This window comes from Furipterus horrens, unplaced genomic scaffold (genome assembly GCF_987537825.1).
Source record: "Furipterus horrens unplaced genomic scaffold, mFurHor1.1.pri manual_scaffold_3, whole genome shotgun sequence".
Classification (NCBI taxonomy): Eukaryota; Metazoa; Chordata; class Mammalia; order Chiroptera; family Furipteridae; genus Furipterus; species Furipterus horrens.
In genome coordinates this window covers 26,876,474-26,891,911 of record NW_028327173.1, presented here as the reverse complement: position 1 = coordinate 26,891,911, position 15,438 = coordinate 26,876,474, and the positions used below count along the sequence as shown (strand labels likewise).

General features: G+C 57.1%; 1 protein-coding gene, 1 non-coding gene and 1 pseudogene across 2 annotated transcripts in view; 1 reads left to right on the top strand and 2 right to left on the bottom strand.

The window, feature by feature from the left end:
* Positions 1-662, bottom strand: part of LOC150014692 (small ribosomal subunit protein eS1-like) — an 18,448-nt pseudogene extending 17,786 nt beyond the window's left edge.
* COL9A2 (collagen type IX alpha 2 chain) overlaps positions 1-15,438 on the top strand; it is a 22,241-nt gene extending 6,803 nt beyond the window's left edge. Inside the window, exons 2-33 of the mRNA XM_090269190.1 lie at positions 516-732; positions 1,875-1,949; positions 3,164-3,199; positions 3,284-3,346; positions 4,340-4,393; positions 4,517-4,552; positions 4,648-4,671; positions 4,977-5,030; positions 5,325-5,378; positions 5,499-5,546; positions 5,767-5,823; positions 5,905-5,958; positions 6,251-6,304; positions 6,692-6,745; positions 6,844-6,897; positions 7,009-7,062; positions 8,340-8,393; positions 8,837-8,890; positions 9,122-9,175; positions 10,176-10,220; positions 10,575-10,628; positions 11,222-11,275; positions 11,495-11,548; positions 11,635-11,706; positions 11,903-11,938; positions 12,062-12,106; positions 12,201-12,233; positions 12,363-12,509; positions 12,793-12,847; positions 13,172-13,360; positions 14,167-14,244; positions 14,650-15,438. Of these exons, the coding sequence (XP_090125316.1) occupies positions 661-732; positions 1,875-1,949; positions 3,164-3,199; positions 3,284-3,346; positions 4,340-4,393; positions 4,517-4,552; positions 4,648-4,671; positions 4,977-5,030; positions 5,325-5,378; positions 5,499-5,546; positions 5,767-5,823; positions 5,905-5,958; positions 6,251-6,304; positions 6,692-6,745; positions 6,844-6,897; positions 7,009-7,062; positions 8,340-8,393; positions 8,837-8,890; positions 9,122-9,175; positions 10,176-10,220; positions 10,575-10,628; positions 11,222-11,275; positions 11,495-11,548; positions 11,635-11,706; positions 11,903-11,938; positions 12,062-12,106; positions 12,201-12,233; positions 12,363-12,509; positions 12,793-12,847; positions 13,172-13,360; positions 14,167-14,244; positions 14,650-14,849 (2,067 nt within the window). The 5' untranslated portion in view covers positions 516-660 and the 3' untranslated portion in view covers positions 14,850-15,438. The remainder of the gene's footprint in view (positions 1-515; positions 733-1,874; positions 1,950-3,163; positions 3,200-3,283; positions 3,347-4,339; positions 4,394-4,516; positions 4,553-4,647; positions 4,672-4,976; positions 5,031-5,324; positions 5,379-5,498; positions 5,547-5,766; positions 5,824-5,904; positions 5,959-6,250; positions 6,305-6,691; positions 6,746-6,843; positions 6,898-7,008; positions 7,063-8,339; positions 8,394-8,836; positions 8,891-9,121; positions 9,176-10,175; positions 10,221-10,574; positions 10,629-11,221; positions 11,276-11,494; positions 11,549-11,634; positions 11,707-11,902; positions 11,939-12,061; positions 12,107-12,200; positions 12,234-12,362; positions 12,510-12,792; positions 12,848-13,171; positions 13,361-14,166; positions 14,245-14,649) is intronic.
* On the bottom strand, positions 7,711-7,842 carry LOC150014691 (small nucleolar RNA SNORA51). Its single transcript, XR_016510353.1, has one exon. It is a non-coding gene; the product is annotated as a small nucleolar RNA SNORA51 (small nucleolar RNA).

Here is a 15,438-nt window from a genome sequence, read left to right as displayed (position 1 = left end):
TAGAGAGGAGGATAGCAGACAACTCTGATGGAGTTAGCAGTGAAGAAGAGGGAGGAGGCCGATGGGATAATCACACCATGGCTAATCCAGGAAGGGCTTCGAGATGTTTTAATATGAAAAAGGCTCGCTGGTTGGTGTGTGCAGAGGAATCAGGTGGGTGGGGGCTGGGCAGAGCCTGCTAAGAAGATCTGAAGTCCGCTCCACCTGGAGAGAAGACTGATCAGGCTCTCAGGCAGAGGCTGAGGATGTGGGATAAGGGATGGGGTGCAGACTGTGGGCAGAGGAGAAGGTGCTGGGCCCCGGAGGTCAGGCTAGAGGGGTACCTTGAAAGCCCTCTGCCTCCACACACAGAAATAGGACCATGGCCTCCGTCCTGCTGTGTGCTTGATCCTCTGATCATAGGGCAGGGGCCTCCGGGAAGTCCGGGGCGAGGACGGAGGGTGGGCGCTGGCGGCTAGACCCAGCGGGGCGGAGCTGGGCGAAGGGCATCGGCTTTCCTCCTCGGGTCCTCTCAGGTGACAGACCCTGCAGGCCCCAGCCCCGCCCCGCCGCATATTCTGGGGGCCGGGCCCTCTGCGTCGGAGAGCAGCCAGCGCCGAGCGCGGAGCCTCAGCCGTCGGTGCCCGCGCAGCCCTCTTCCTCTTCCACCCCGCTGCTGCCATGGCCACCACCGCCGCCCCCCGCAGCCTCTTTGTCCTGCTCCAGGTGCTCGGCCTCGCCTTAGCGCAGATCGTAAGTCCCAGGGCCACTCCCGCGCCGGGGTCGGGGGTGCGGGGCGTGGGGTCCGGGGTTCAGGACCCAAGCAAGAGTCTGGTGAAGGGCTCTGCTTGTCCCCCACCCTTTATGACACGCCCTAACCCGAGGGGCTGCTTCGAACAGTCCCGCGATGCAAGTCCCCTCGGTAGGTGTACATTTTGGGCGCATCCTCACACCGTGAAAGGAGGTAGATGAGCCGGGGAGCCAGAGGGACCCTGTCCCGAGATGCTCGGCCCTTCCAGGGACAGCAGCGTGGAGCAAGAGCTAGTGCTGGGTCTTGGCAGCCCGGCGAACCCAGGTGGCGTGGGAGACAATGGTGCCCATTCACGGGCCTCGAAAGCCTCCGCCCCCGCCGCCTCCCTGGGGCGCGCGGGTTTCAGTCAGAAGCCTCTCGGCGGGGCTCTCGCGCCAGCCTGTCACTTCCAAGGGCACATGGGGCTGGGGGTCTAGAGGGACGCGGGCGCAGAGGGACAGGGCCCGGTGCTGTTTGCAGCTCTCCTGAAGGGCTCCAGCCTAAGGAGGGCGCGGGCACCTGGCACGAGTGGAGCCCCTGCTTGGGTCGGGGCTGGCTGCCCCTGCAACAAGAGGGCCACCCCAGAGAGATGGAGGAGCGGTGAGGTAGAGGGGTGCTTTGAGTGGGAGAAGAGAACAGGCTTCCCATCTTTACGCCCCCCTCTCCCCTACTTGCCCTTCGGGTTTTACCCTCACCAGGGGGAGTGGAGAGGGTACATAGTCACCAGTCGTGCCTGTTGGTCATCTGAAAATAATGATACAAGCTGTGCTGTGACTTGTTTGAGCCATACGCATCTCTATCTTTTCCTCACCAGGACATCGAAAGGGCAATGTGGTGCAGTGGGATCCCGACTCCACCACTTAACTCTCCGTGATTATTTTAAATCTCTGTTAGCCTGCTTCCATAACTGCAAACGGTGCTCGTAATCGTATCTGCTTCATAGCTCTGAGCATTTAGTAAGATACTCTGTGCAGTGGTACACAGTACCTGGTACACCGTAGGTTCTCAATAAATAAACGGAAGTTTGCTGCTCCCTGGGAGAAGTGCACCCCTGGGATGCTCAGCTCCCTGCACTGTCTGAAAGCTGCTCTGTGTGTGTTTTCAGAGAGGTCCGCCTGGAGAGCGGGGCCCCCCGGGCCCCCCGGGGCCGCCAGGAATGCCTGGATCTGACGGCATCGACGTGAGTCTAACTTGGGACCAAAGCGGGAGGGAGGTTGCGGACAAAGGGGAACTTTGTGAGCATTGGGGGAGGGGATAAAGTGGGCGAGTTCCTGGAGGTGCAGTGCCCCCTTTTGGCCACAGGCGGCGCCGGCCCGCACCACAAGGAACCCATTTGTTCTGCAAAGACCCGAAACCAGCCGGGCGATGCAGAGCCTATTACAGACGCCCGCAGACAAGGAGCTGCTGTGCTGTCTACCCACCACAGTTCACAGCGATTCCTTATCCTCTTCCCCTCCTTTCCCTTCTGTTTAAGGTGGGAGACGCCTTAACCCCTCGCCCTGCCCACTGGCACGTCCGGATGCTTCTTCAGGGTAGTTTGGGAGCCTTGGCCAGACCGCTGACCAGCCGGGGCCAGACTCCTGTCTCTTCTTTTTGCATTTCTTTCCCCGATTTAGAACCAGCTGGGCTTGTTCCCTGAGCTCCCTAGCATGGTGAGAGTTAAATACCTCATTCAGGAGGCTCCCCCAGGAGGGCAGCTCTATGTTTACCCATCTAGACAGACTTCTATTCAGCCTGGTGCCCCCATCCCAAACACAGGGCGCTGGGTCCCTGCCAGCTCCCTGGCTGCTGCAGGCTCTGAGATGCCTGGAGGCCTCTCTGGGGCTGAATCTGACTCCAGGCCCTGCCTGTCCTCCACCAAGAGGCCTTTGTCACATGGAAAGGAAGTCCTTCCTGCCTTGGGAAGTTTGAAACTGCCCCCTTCACAGGCCCCCTTACCACGTGTCAGTCTCTTGTTTTCTTGACCCCAGTCCAGAGGAGAGCCACTGCCTATTTCACTCACCTCCCCTTCGTGTTTTTCTAAAAGTTTCTTCTCATACTTGCCCAGATCCAAGGGGCACCAGCTCTCCAAGGTAATCTGGAGCAAGTCTCATAACCAGTACCTTAGCAGCACTAACAGGTCAAAAATCATGTTCATATCACCACCCTCTCCTGCCCGGCTGGGGTTGGTCTCAATTGGCCTAGATTTTTGTTTGTCTGGTGTTTTTTGTTTGTTTGTTTGTTTGTTTGAGGGAGCTATTTTTCTAAAAAGTGAATGACTGAGGAAACCCAGGATAGAGGAGAAGAGCAAGGGGAAAGGCATGAGGGTGGGGGCCACTGGTCAGCCAGGGCCTGCATGGCCCATATGGGGTAGCAGGAGACAGAGCATACTGTCTCATGACTTGTATCTTGCAGGGTGACACGGGGCCCCCTGGGAAAGCTGGCCCTCCGGTGAGTGCTATTTTTTCTTTGGCCTTTGACTCTTCCAGTTCTTGCCCTCCTCCCACTAATATTTGCTCCACCTCTGTTTTCAAGGGACCTAAGGGAGAGCCTGGCAAACCAGGGCCAGATGGGCCCGACGGGAAGCCTGGGATTGATGTGAGTAGCTTGATTCTGGCCTCTCCCCTGATCTTTAGTTCAGACTGGAGCTGCAGGCTGGGGCTCCACAGCTGTGAGCCCCCTTTCCCTTCACGTGCCTTGTGTTCTCACTGGAACCCCACTCCCAGGAACAATGAATCGCCGGCAGATGGTGCCCAGGGAGGGGTTCAGTTTGTCTGCAGCAGCCAGGATTTAGTCTCACATGTCCAGCCTCCAAGCAGCAGACTGGATACTCTGGACAGAGCTGTCCGGTACACCCCACGCTCTCCTCCTCTCTTCCCTTCCCTGCCCACCCCCTCGAAGTCCAGTTGCAACTCAAGAGAGAAACATGATTTGGCTGATCTCAGAATTCTCAGGGGCCCTGAGGTCCCAGACTCCTGGATGCAGCCAGGGCCACTGGGATAGGCACCTGGTTGGGGGATATACTTGGGTCAGTCACTGAGAAATGGGAGGAGGAAAAGGCCCCCATGAGTTGCCTCTGCCCTGCTGGCTCAAGAGGCACCTACCAGAGCTGTGCCCAGCCACCAGGGCCCCTCCACTCATCCACACCCAGAAAAAATTACAAAGCACATTGCCTTCCACATCAGTTCTCACACATCCACCCAGAGAGGTAAGCATGATTATTAATCCATTTTGCGGATGAAAAAACTAGAGCTCCGAAAAAGTTGCCAAGGGCAGACATCAGGGAAATGATTATTCCAGACCGACATCTAAGTCTTCTAGACTCTTAAACTGGGAGGTGTGAGCCTGGGCTTAAGAATCTTTTAGCATTGGCTTCTCATCTTTCAGAAAAAGATAATCCTTCTGCCTGCCTACCTCCCAGGGTTACTGTGGGAACCGGGGAAAGGAAGTGAGGTGTTGAGCCTCCTAGGCCTTCAAAGAGTGGGGTGAAAGGCAGTCTAAGCCCACCCAGGAGAGACCTCTGTACCTGCCCTGCCCCATGGCTCAGGGAGCAGGTTTACTCCTCACTGATCTGCGTTCTTTCTTCCCCAGGGTCTAACTGGAGCCAAGGGGGAGCCTGGCCCCGTTGGGACCCCCGGAGTCAAGGCAAGTGGCCTGCTGGGGATGCAGCATGGGCAATCTAGAGCCAGAGTTTGGGAGGGGCTGCAGTAGAGAGGAGCAGGGACCCAGGAGACCCCAGCCTCTAAGCCTCTCCCATTGCTCTTGCAGGGCCAGCCTGGGCTCCCAGGTCCCCCTGGCCTGCCGGTGAGTATAACCTGCAAAGGTTTCAAGGACCCTGTGTGGATAGGGAGGGCTTATAGAAGGGGCCAGCAACCCAATCTTCTTTCCTTCTGTTGCAGGGCCCTGGCTTCGCTGGACCTCCTGTAAGTCCTCAGGGGTGGGGCAGGGTCCCTGAGACTCCCTGGGAATGACGATATGGGAGGGCTTCTAGGGGACTAGCCATGATGGGGAGGGGCCAGCATGCCCTGACATTGTCATGAATGGGCAGGCTTGCCAGAGAACTCTGGCTGTGAGATTCTCTGGGCCTTAAAGCCCTAATCTGCCCATCTCTCTGGGGCAGGTTGTAAGGTAAAAATGAGGAAGGGTGCTCTGGCACCTGTTCTTACCTTTGCGCCTGGGGTGGGCTAACCCTCGGAGGTGTCGTGGCCAGTGATGTCTCTGCACCTAGGGACTACCCGGACCTGTTGGCCTCCCTGGTGAGATTGGAATCACAGGCCCCAAGGTGAGCCCAGCCACCCCTCTGCTGACTCTGCCTCGTGCCCTCTGCCTCCAAGCCTGCAAGCCAGGTGTCTCTCCAGGAGTTCCTGGGCCTGCTCCTGGCCACTTGGGAGCTCCTCCAGGTCTGGGGCAGAAATTCCCCTGCTGAGCCCACCCTGTGGTAGGTCTTTCAGGGAGGCCAAGAGCTGGGGCCATCCCTTGCCCATCAGGCCTTGAGCTCCCCAAGAGCCCACATCTCAGGAGATTACCCGGAGGGGAGGCTGGACAAGGGTACGATTTAGGCCTCTCTTGCTTTCAGGGGGATCCTGGACCAGAGGGACCATCAGGGCCTCCGGGCCCCCCTGGGAAACCAGTAAGTGTTCTCAGACGCCCCACAGAGCAGTGTGCAGCTGAGGAAGGAGAACGTGCTTGAAGCAAGCCTGAGGTGGGGAAGGTCTTGGGTCAGTTTTCATATCCACACCTCTCCTCCCAGGGCCGCCCCGGAACCATCCAGGGCCTGGAAGGCAGCGCAGATTTCCTGGTGAGAGGGCGTCCTGGGGCAAGGCTAGGGCAGGGAAGGGGTGGGTCTGCTGGACATGGGCGAGGGTGGAGACTGGTTGGTGGGGGATGGGGAGGCGCTGCGCAGAGTGGCTCAGCCAGCGGGGGTAGGAGGAGGGCCTGGGAGTTGGCAGATGGGAAGCATAGCCCTGCTGGCTTGAGGCAGGCCCTGACCACAGAGCCCTGCGGGTTTTTCTTTCCAGTGTCCAACCAACTGTCCAGCCGGTGTGAAAGGCCCCCAGGGGCTGCAGGGAGTGAAGGTGAGCTCCTGGTTCTAGTCCTGGGAGGGTGGAGCAGGTGGTCAGGTGGGGACCTCACCTGAGCGTCTTCTTTTCCTTTAGGGGCATCCTGGGAAACGCGGGGCTCTGGGAGATCCTGGTCGCCTTGGGAAACCAGTAAGTGTGAGGGTAAAGGGCCATGGGAGGTGCACATGGAGAGGACCCGACCGGACCTCCCCCTTCCTCCTCTCTTCCCCTTCCTCTGTGGTGTCTGGGGACAGAGCCTTGAACTGGGCAGCAGGAGGCCCATGTTCTAGATCAGTGTCTCCCTGGGCAAGTCCCTTCTCCTTGCTGGGCCTCCATTGCCCCATCTGTCACATGGAATTGGGATTGGATGATGTCTTTGGTTGCCTGAATACTTGTCCCTCCATCTGCCTGCCTGTCTGATCACTCAATCCTGCCCCATTAGGGTCCCAAAGGAGATGTGGGTGCCTCTGGAGAGCAAGGAATCCCTGGGCCACCGGTAAGAACACTCCCCCGGGGCCTCCTCAGCCTAGGACACCATAGTGGAGTCATTCCCCGCTCCAGCCTCTAAATTGTAAAAGGGACACCTGTGCCCAACTGGCATGTCTCTGGGTTGGGGGTTGGGGGGGGTGGGGAAGCTAAAGCTGGCTGTCAGAAATCAGGTCACAGAAACCAAAACTGTCAGTCAGCAGACTCGGCTAAGGCCCAGGTTCTGCCACTGTCCCTTTGAGTGACTCTGGCGAGTCCCTCCCTGTCCCTGAACCTTGGTCCCCTGTATGAAATGGGGACTCAGAGGGGTATTGTGAACAGTGGGGGTGGGGGTCAGGGGAGGTGTCATGAAGTGGGCCTTGTGATTGCCATCTCTGTCATTCTTCTGTCCTGACAGGGTCCCCAGGGTGTCAGGGGCTACCCAGGTATGATGGGGCCCAAAGGAGAGACGGTAAGTGAGTCTGGGGTTGTCCTCCAGGAGCTGCCCCGACAGCCCTCTGGCCTTTAGGGTCCAGTCAGGACTGAGCTGCCCCTGCTTCTTCTCCCCAGGGTCCTCGTGGGTACAAAGGCATGGTGGGCCCTGTAGGCGCTGTTGGGTCACCGGTAAGTCTGGTCCCACTCACCTCCCTACACCCCTCCTCCTGGCTGCAGTTCACAGGGCTGTGGCTTCCCCTGTGCCTGTTACCTTGGATTCCCATTTGTCCTTCTTGCCAGGGTGAGGAAGGTCCACGGGGGCCACCAGGCCGAGCTGGGGAGAAGGGCGATGTGGTGAGTCTTCAGGCTCCTCTTGTCCAGTCAGAGCCACTGGGGAATACTGGGCAGGACTCAGCTCCACCTAAGGCTGGTGTGTGTGTGTGTGTGCGTGCGCGCGTGCATACCTGCATTACTCTGGGTGCCTATACATGGGGGTGTCTGGTGCAGGAAAGGAGGATCTGTACCCAGAGCCCAGTCAGCTCTGCCAGCCCTGACTGCTTGAAGCCCAGTCTGTTGCTGATCAAATTCAGACTTTGGGAGAAGCCAGGAGATCCAATCCCACGGTCACTGGGGCCAGACAATGAAATTGCAGCAAATCAGCCATGGGATTAATGGGATTTGGTCCAGATCCCAGTTCTCTTAACGTTTATTTTTTTAATTAATAGACTTATTTATTCTAAGAAGTTTTAAGTTTACAGAAAAAATTGAGCAGAAACTAAAGCTATTGTTTTTTAGTTCTTAACTCTGCAAGTTTTATACATACACAGAAGTAGAGAATGATATAATGAACCCCCATATAACTTATCTTCCCAAATTTACACTTTGCCATACTCACACCATCCTTCTCTCCTTCCTTCACTTTCTTATTGCTTTGCCCTGGTATCTTCAAGTGAATCCTTAACATCATGTCATTTCACTTCTTTTTTTTTTTTTTCCTCAACTCCATGTCCCCCCATTCACAATACAGACCAGGCAAAGGGCCTGAGCTGAGGTGTATATGGGGTGGGTTTACTCTGCCTCCTCTTTCTGTACAGTCAGTGTAAAAACACAGCCTGTGGTAAGCACTGGGAGGCCTCATTTCACTTCTAATACTTCTGTATATACCTCTTAAAAATAAGGACTTTATCTCACGTAATCACGATTTCATTATCACACCAATAAAATTACCAAGGATTCCTTTACATCATCAAATAACCAATCTGTGTTCAATTTTTCCCAATTATTTCAGAAACATCTCCTCAGGGTTCTTGTTTAAATTAAGACCCAAACAAAGCCCACACATTGTGTTACACAGCAGAGCTCAGGGTCTTGGTGGTGTCCCAGTGAGTGCTGGCTCCTTCTCACCACCCCTAGCCCGGCCCCTTCTGTTTGGCACTGACCTCCACTCCCTCCCACTGGGGCCAGGGCCAGAAAGACACTCCCAGGGTCTCTTCCTCCAGCCCCTGTACAGCATGGCCTGTGCCAGAGGGATACTGGGGCCCAGAGGTCACTGTTCTCAGCTGTTCCCCTCTGTGAACAGCCAGACTGGGGTCAGCATCCTGAAGGTGACCTCATTTCTATCTACTTTACAGGGAAGCCAAGGCATTCGAGGAATCCAGGGAATAACAGGCCCAAAGGGAGCAACGGTAAGTGGCCCTGGCCCACCCAGGCAGAGGGTAGGGTCTAGTCAAGTCTGTCTAAACCCCCAGAGAACAAGCCCCCAGGGACTCTAGACTGAACTGTTGCAGGTAGGCTGACTCTGTCATCTTGGGAAATGCCCTCTTTCTATGCTTCACATTTTTTACCTGTAAATTGGGAGGTGATGTAGGAGAGATCATGGGAAGCTTGCATCAATCTGAGACACTTGTCACCCACACAAGGAAAGGACTATGGTCTATCCCCTGAAGTCCCATTCCCACTTCCATTCCCTTTCCTCAGTTGATTGGTGGGCTTCACGAAATGACCGGATCCACTTCCTGCCTATACACTGCAGCTGTCACAGAGGGACATGGAGGTGGGGGGGGGGGGTTATAGCTGACTCCAGGCATCTCCCCATTATGAGTCTACCTTCAACTCTCCTCCTGAGCAGGGTCCCCCAGGCATCGACGGCAAGGATGGGACCCCAGGCACACCTGGCATGAAGGTAGGAGTGGAGATTGCTGGTGGGATTGGGACAAGGGTTGGGGACCCTCCTAGGTCAGGCCCTGAGTCCCATCACACTGATCTTGGAGGCCTAGGAGCCTGGGACCCTCAGATGTGCCATCAACACATCCCTAGTCCCTGGGCCTCAGTTTCCCTGCCTGCATTCCAGTGGAAGCCATGGATCCCCTGGGTGGAACTCTCATTTGTGGCTCTGGTTCTCTGTCTCTCCCAGGGCAGTGCAGGACTGGCTGGGAGGCCAGGAAACCCGGGACACCAGGGCCTAGCGGTGAGTATGGGGTACAGCCACCGGGGCTGCCCCCCTGCAAACTGTTGCTTCTCCTCCTCAGAAAGGCCAAGCACTCTGCTGCCCACCTACTTCCCCATGGTGGCGTGAGTAGCTGATGAGGTCAAAATCTATACACCCAGGGCTCTTGCTCTAGTCCTTGTCTCCACGCAGCCCAGACCTCATCACCAGCTCTGTGGCCTCTGGCCTGGCTAAGGCCTCATTGTTTGCACAATTGCTCCAGCCTTCTCTTTGGCCGTTCCAGTCCTCCACATTGGCTAAGTGGAATTGGGCCATTTCCCTGCTACAGCATCTCCTATGACCCTCATCGCCTCCGGAAAAGTCATCCCACCAGTCAGTCAAGACATAGTCACTGAGTAGCCAAGGTACCCTGTGTGGCAGGGAACAGTCATGTACAGACAGCTACCGCCCTTGCCCTCACAGCTTTTCCTAGCATTCAGGAACCACGTAATCGGCCCAGCCTACCCTTCCATCTCTTCAGGTGCTGTGTCCTCTCCCCTCTCAACACTGCCTTGGCTTTTCCACCCCCACACCGTCAGGCCTTTGCCTGTCCCTCTGCTTGGAACATTCTTTCGCCATCTTTTTGTGTCTTCTCTCCATTGAGGCCCCACCTCAATGGTGGGACACACCTTTTGGGACTCCAGTCCACAGGAGCCCCCAACCCTGCTCCCTGCCAGGGGTACTGAGGCCAAGGCCTGCTGAGTGCCCATGTGTGACTGAGTTCATGTTGGCACCCATGTGAGCCTATGAGCATATAGTGTGCTCCTCTTCTTCTGTGGACCACAGACACCTCTGTGCCCTCTCCTCTCCCACCAAGGCTTGGGGGCTGGGCATAGTCAACTTCATGATGCTTGTGCTGGGCCTTCTGCTGTTGGGCTCCCACAAGGGGGTTGGGGACCTGAATCAAGGGTGGGAGGCAAAGCACAGGCGCATGGCGCTCCCCTGTACCAGGGCAGAAACTGATGTCAACTTCTTTCTACAGGGTGTGCCAGGTCCTCCCGGGACAAAAGGAGGCCCTGGAGACAAGGTGAGGTGACTCCAAGCTGCCAGCAGAATGGCTTCATCTGAGCAAGGGAGCCTGGGGGCTAGGGAGCAGGGGCATATCATAGAGATTGCAAGGCTCAGGCCTCAGCCTGTACACAAGTTCCTTAGGCCTAAGCACATCCCCCCTGTCACCCCTCCACTACCTGCACCTCATCCCAGCTCAGTGGAGACAGGGTGGGAAGGCTTCAAATCCAGAGAAGCAAACAGGAAAATCAGTGGAGCCCAGAGGATCTGACCAAGAATACCCTCTCCCTTCCACAACTCATTTGGTTCCGGAGTCTCTTTAGGGCTCACTGGGCTTCTCCCAGACTGACCTTAGAACTGCATTTTCCTGCAGGGTGAGCCAGGCCAGCAGGGCCTGCCTGGATTCTCTGGCCCCCCTGGGAAGGAGGTAAGTGCTCTCTCCTTTGACACAAGGGCTCCTGCTTTGCCCCCTGCCCCCAGACTTGAGGACCCTGCACTCAGATTATGGGGTGTGAGTGAGACTATGGGGGGAAGCCCTAGCATTGCGGTGCCCTGGGTGCCAGCCAGGGCTCTGCCATTGATCCACTAACCCAAGGAATCTCCCTCTCCTCTCTGTACCATCAGTAAGCGTAGAGACAGGTTCTGTTCTGGGGTAAGACCTCCTCATATGACCAAGTTGACTGGGAATAAGAATGCAGCAGACAGAATCATTCATTCATTCCATAAACATCTACCAAATACCTGCAACTGTGCTAAATGCTGAGATACACAGTCTCCTAACCACAGAGTTTACAGTTTAGTGGAAGAGACAGACATTAAATAAATGACCACATGATGGCTACTTACAATTGTGTTGGCCCCTATGAAGGATGAGTACAAACACCTGAAGAACAGGGGGTAAGGGAAGGCTTCCTGGATGAAGCAAATTAGCTGTAACTCAAGGATAAGTCGTTTTAGCCAGGTGTGGAAGGGAGGGACCCACCAGGCCTTCTGCTTACCCCCAATGTCTCTGTCCCCCAGGGAGAGCCAGGGCCTCGCGGAGAAATTGGTCCCCGAGGCATCATGGGGCAGAAGGTAAGTACCTGGCAGGTGGCTTCTTCCCCGGGGCCTTTGCAGCTGCTGGCTCTGCTGGACCCTGTGGGAGGCTTCCCCAGCCAGGGCCTCAGTCTCTTTGTCTGTGAAGTGGAGCAAAGGGCATCTGTGCATGTGACAGCAGAAATGGAGGGCACCCAGACTATGCAGCAGGTGGCTGCCGGTGCTGATCGCTTGGGTGTGACCCTTCCTTCGTTTCAGGGTGACCAGGGTGAGAGGGGGCCAGTGGGACAGCCAGGCCCTCCAGGACGGCAGGTAAGTGGGATGTGACTTAAGTTGGCAGCAAGGAGTATGTCTGGGCACCTCATTTGACTTACTCCTCTGGTTTCTTTTCTTCTCAGGGCCCCAAGGGGGAGCAGGGCCCCCCGGGAATTCCAGGACCACAAGGCTTGCCAGGCATCAAGGGAGACAAGGTACCAAATGGCGCTGGGGGTGAGGGGGTGGAGGATGGAGTGCAGATTCTTACTAAGCTTCCAAATCTTGGCGGAAAACTTAACCTCTGTGGGCCCCCAGGGGTGTGGCCGGGAGCCGGGGTGGAGGGACCCGGTGGACCCAGCCCTCCCTGGAGAGGAGAACTCAGCAAACCCTCTACTCCCCTGCTCTCTCCAGGGCTCCCCAGGAAAGACCGGGCCCCGCGGCGGAGTGGTGAGCACCAGCGCCCCCCTTTCTCCGGCTGGGGACACCCCAGGGGTTGGGAGGGGGCGCGCGGGGTGGCAGGTGTCCTACTGGGCTCCAAGGCTGCTCCGACTCCTGCTTCCTCCTTTTCAGGGCGACCCGGGGGTGGCCGGCCTCCCAGGGGAGAAAGGCGAGAAGGTGAGCCTGCTGGGTGGGGGGGCGGGGGGCGGGGAGCAGCGGTGACCCCGGGCCCTCCCCCCCACCTCGTGACGGAACTTCCTTGTGCCTGCAGGGCGAGTCTGGCCAGCCGGGGCCCAAGGGACAGGTGAGTCCTGCCGGCGCCCTTCCTCCTCTCCCTTCGTGCCTTCCGCACTCCCGGGTGTGTGGGAGGGACTGTCGCGCAGCTCTCCAGGCGCTCGCCCTCACCCTGACTCTGTACCCACCCCGCCCGCAGCAAGGAATCCGCGGAGAACCTGGCTACCGGGGCCCCAGCGGGGAGGCGGGCGCCCCCGGCGTGCAGGGCTTCCCCGGGCTCCCGGGCCCTCGAGGACTGGCTGGTGACCGCGGGGTGCCGGGACAGCCTGGGAGACAGGGCGTGGCGGTGAGTTGGCCCTTGGTCCGCGGCAGGGGAGTCTTCACGGTAGGAAGTCTCTCGGGAGTGCTGCTTCTGCCCACGGCTGGGAGCTCCCACGGGAGGCTGACGCCCTGGCGCCGGCTCCAAGCCCCGCATCAGAGAGAGAGGGTGTGGGTGCGGCAGGAGGGGTTTCAATCAGATGGTGAAAAAACTTCTGGTGAGACCCTGGGAGCAGTGAGGGGTCCAGGGCACAGGAGCAGCAGCCACGGCAGCCGGAGGCTTCTTCGCGAAAGGCCTTCTCTGCTTTCAGGGCCGAGATGCCAGTGACCAGCACATCGAGGACGTGGTGCTGAAGATGCTGCAGGGTGAGGGGAGGAGCCAGCAGCCCTCGTCACGCTCCCTGGCAGGACGTCATCCCCTTCAGGAGTCTCTCCAAGTGGCCCTGCCCCTGTGCTTGGAGTCCTGGGTGCTCTAACAGTTCTGCCTCCAAGGGACTGGGGACCTTAGATTCACTCCTGCCCTCTCGGGGCCTCGGACGTCTGCAGACGGGCGGAGGAAGGGGGAGATTCAACGCGGACTTTTCTGTCTGCGCACCACGGGGCCAGGGGCTGTCAGGATGCTCTGCCTTCCCCAGTTTTTCTGAGCTGGACCCCATGTCACAGACCTCTCTCCTCCTGCCCTCTCCCCAGAGCAACTGGCAGAGGTGGCTGTGAGTGCCAAGAGGGAAGCCCTGGGTGCAACCGGCATGTTGGGTCCTCCTGGACCCCCTGGGCCTCCTGGGTACCCAGGCAAGCAGGGACCCCATGGGCACCCTGGCCCTCGGGGTGTTCCTGGCATCGTGGGAGCCGTGGGTCAGATCGGCAACACGGGGCCCAAGGGTGAGTGCTGTTCTGTGGTGGGGTGGGGCCAGGTGATGGGATTTGGCCAAGGTGGTCCCAGGGGTCTCAGGCAGAAGGACTGCTTAGCCTTCTCTTTTCTCTATTTCTTGGTAGCAAGTTGATAGAAACAAAAGCACTATTTTATAACTTTGGTTTGGGGGGAGGGTTGTTTTTGTTTTAAATTTACTTAGTGGTACCCCATGAACATCTTTCCATGTCTCTAGAAGTGGGGAGGCAGATTAACAAAATAGTAAAGCAGGCAGCTCAAGAATCACAAGATGAGTGTGTGTCCAGCCTCTGCCACGTGCTTGCTGAGGCCCTCGCACAGGTTACCTGTAATGTCCCTGGCTTTAGATTTGTCATCCGTAAAATGGGGATATTAATAGCAACAATCTCATAGTGTAGTCCTGAGGATCCCATTCAGAGGTAATTTTAGTTCACTGCTTGGCACATAGTAAATGCCAGCTATCTTTGAAGTTCATCGGTTGTAAACAGGGGTGGGGGGGGGGCAAAAGTACGTTTACAGTTGTGAGTACATGAAACAGAGTCTACTCTTGTATTACTATTCATTATTTTCCATACAAACAACTGTAAATGTACTTTTGCCCACCTTGTAGTCTTCCATCCTTTGTCTGGACCTTCCTAGATTTAACCAGTTCTGCAGTCATTTCCCACTTTCCCCAACTGTGAATTCGTACAAAACAGGAACACTTGCTGAGTGTGAAACAGAAATTAAATAGCAACCCAAGCAGAAAAAGCATTTTCCAATGTGAAAAACTAAGCCCCCCTCCCATCTTTCTCTGTAGGGAAACGTGGAGAGAAGGGTGACCGGGGAGACATGGGACGTGGGCACCCTGGGATGCCGGGGCCCCCAGGGATCCCAGGTAAGACATTGGCCCTGCCCGGCAGCAGGCCTGTCCCTCACCTCTGGGGTTAATGCCCACAGACAGCTGGGTCTCTCCCTGGAGGCCTCATGCTCAGCCAACTCAGTGCCATTCAGCCAGCTTTTGTGTCGTTGGAGCACCCAGAGTCTCTGGGTACAGGCTGGCTCGGAACTGGGTGGCACTGAAATCCACTTCATGGACGAAAAGGAAGGGCATTTGCTCCCAAGGCTCACTGATTGGCAGCTGGGAGTAATGGACAATCACATGTGACTCTCAACTTGTGTGTCTGGGGCAGAGTCCCTTCTTCCTGTGGTGTCCTTGGCTTTGTCTTCCCCATCTGAAAAGTGGGACTTAGGAATTCTAGAGCCAAGAGGAAGGACTGATGTCTTGACCTCCTTTCCACAGGATTCCCTGGCCGGGCTGCCCAGGCCATCAATGGCAAAGATGGAGATCGAGGGTCCCCAGGGGCGCCGGGAGAAGCAGGCCGCCCTGGCCCGCCAGGCCCTGTGGGGCTGCCAGGCTTCTGTGAGCCTGCAGCCTGCCTTGGAGCCTCAGCCTACGCCTCTGCACGCCTCACAGAGCCCGGATCCATCAAGGGGCCCTGAGCATCAGGCCAGGCCAGAGCCCGGCAGGCATCCTGGGGGGAAGGACTAGGTCCCCTCTGGGTGGACATGCACCCCATTCCTCAGCCCAGGAAACCAGCATTCCCAGGACCTCGGTCTGGGAGCCAGGAATCCTGAGGAGTAGAAAATTTTAACACATGAGAGAAGGGAAGGGAGGGCATTAGAGTAAGGGAAGGAAAAGGTGCGGCCAACAGACAGGGCAAGTGTCACTGCAGAGTCCGAGCTCCACAGAGAATGGGGTGGCCTCCCTTCCTGGAGCACCACTCAAGTATCTCCGTAATTTGTGCCATCCTCCACCAGCCATCTTGTCCTTGGGGCCAATGGACCAAGGTCTCTGCTGGTTCCCGACCCCATTTCACCCCCTGGGCTTATTGGGTGACTGCTAATGGGTGACTTCCTGACGTGGTCATCCTTAAGCCAGCGCCACTCCTTCCCCTCTGCCCCCTCCCATCTGAGTATTTAAACACCCACGTGCCTTCTCTTTTTGGCATCACTTTCTCCCACGGCCCGTCCCTAGATCCACAAAGGCCTTTCTGTAAATAAAAGCCCCCAACTTGGGTACAAACCAGGA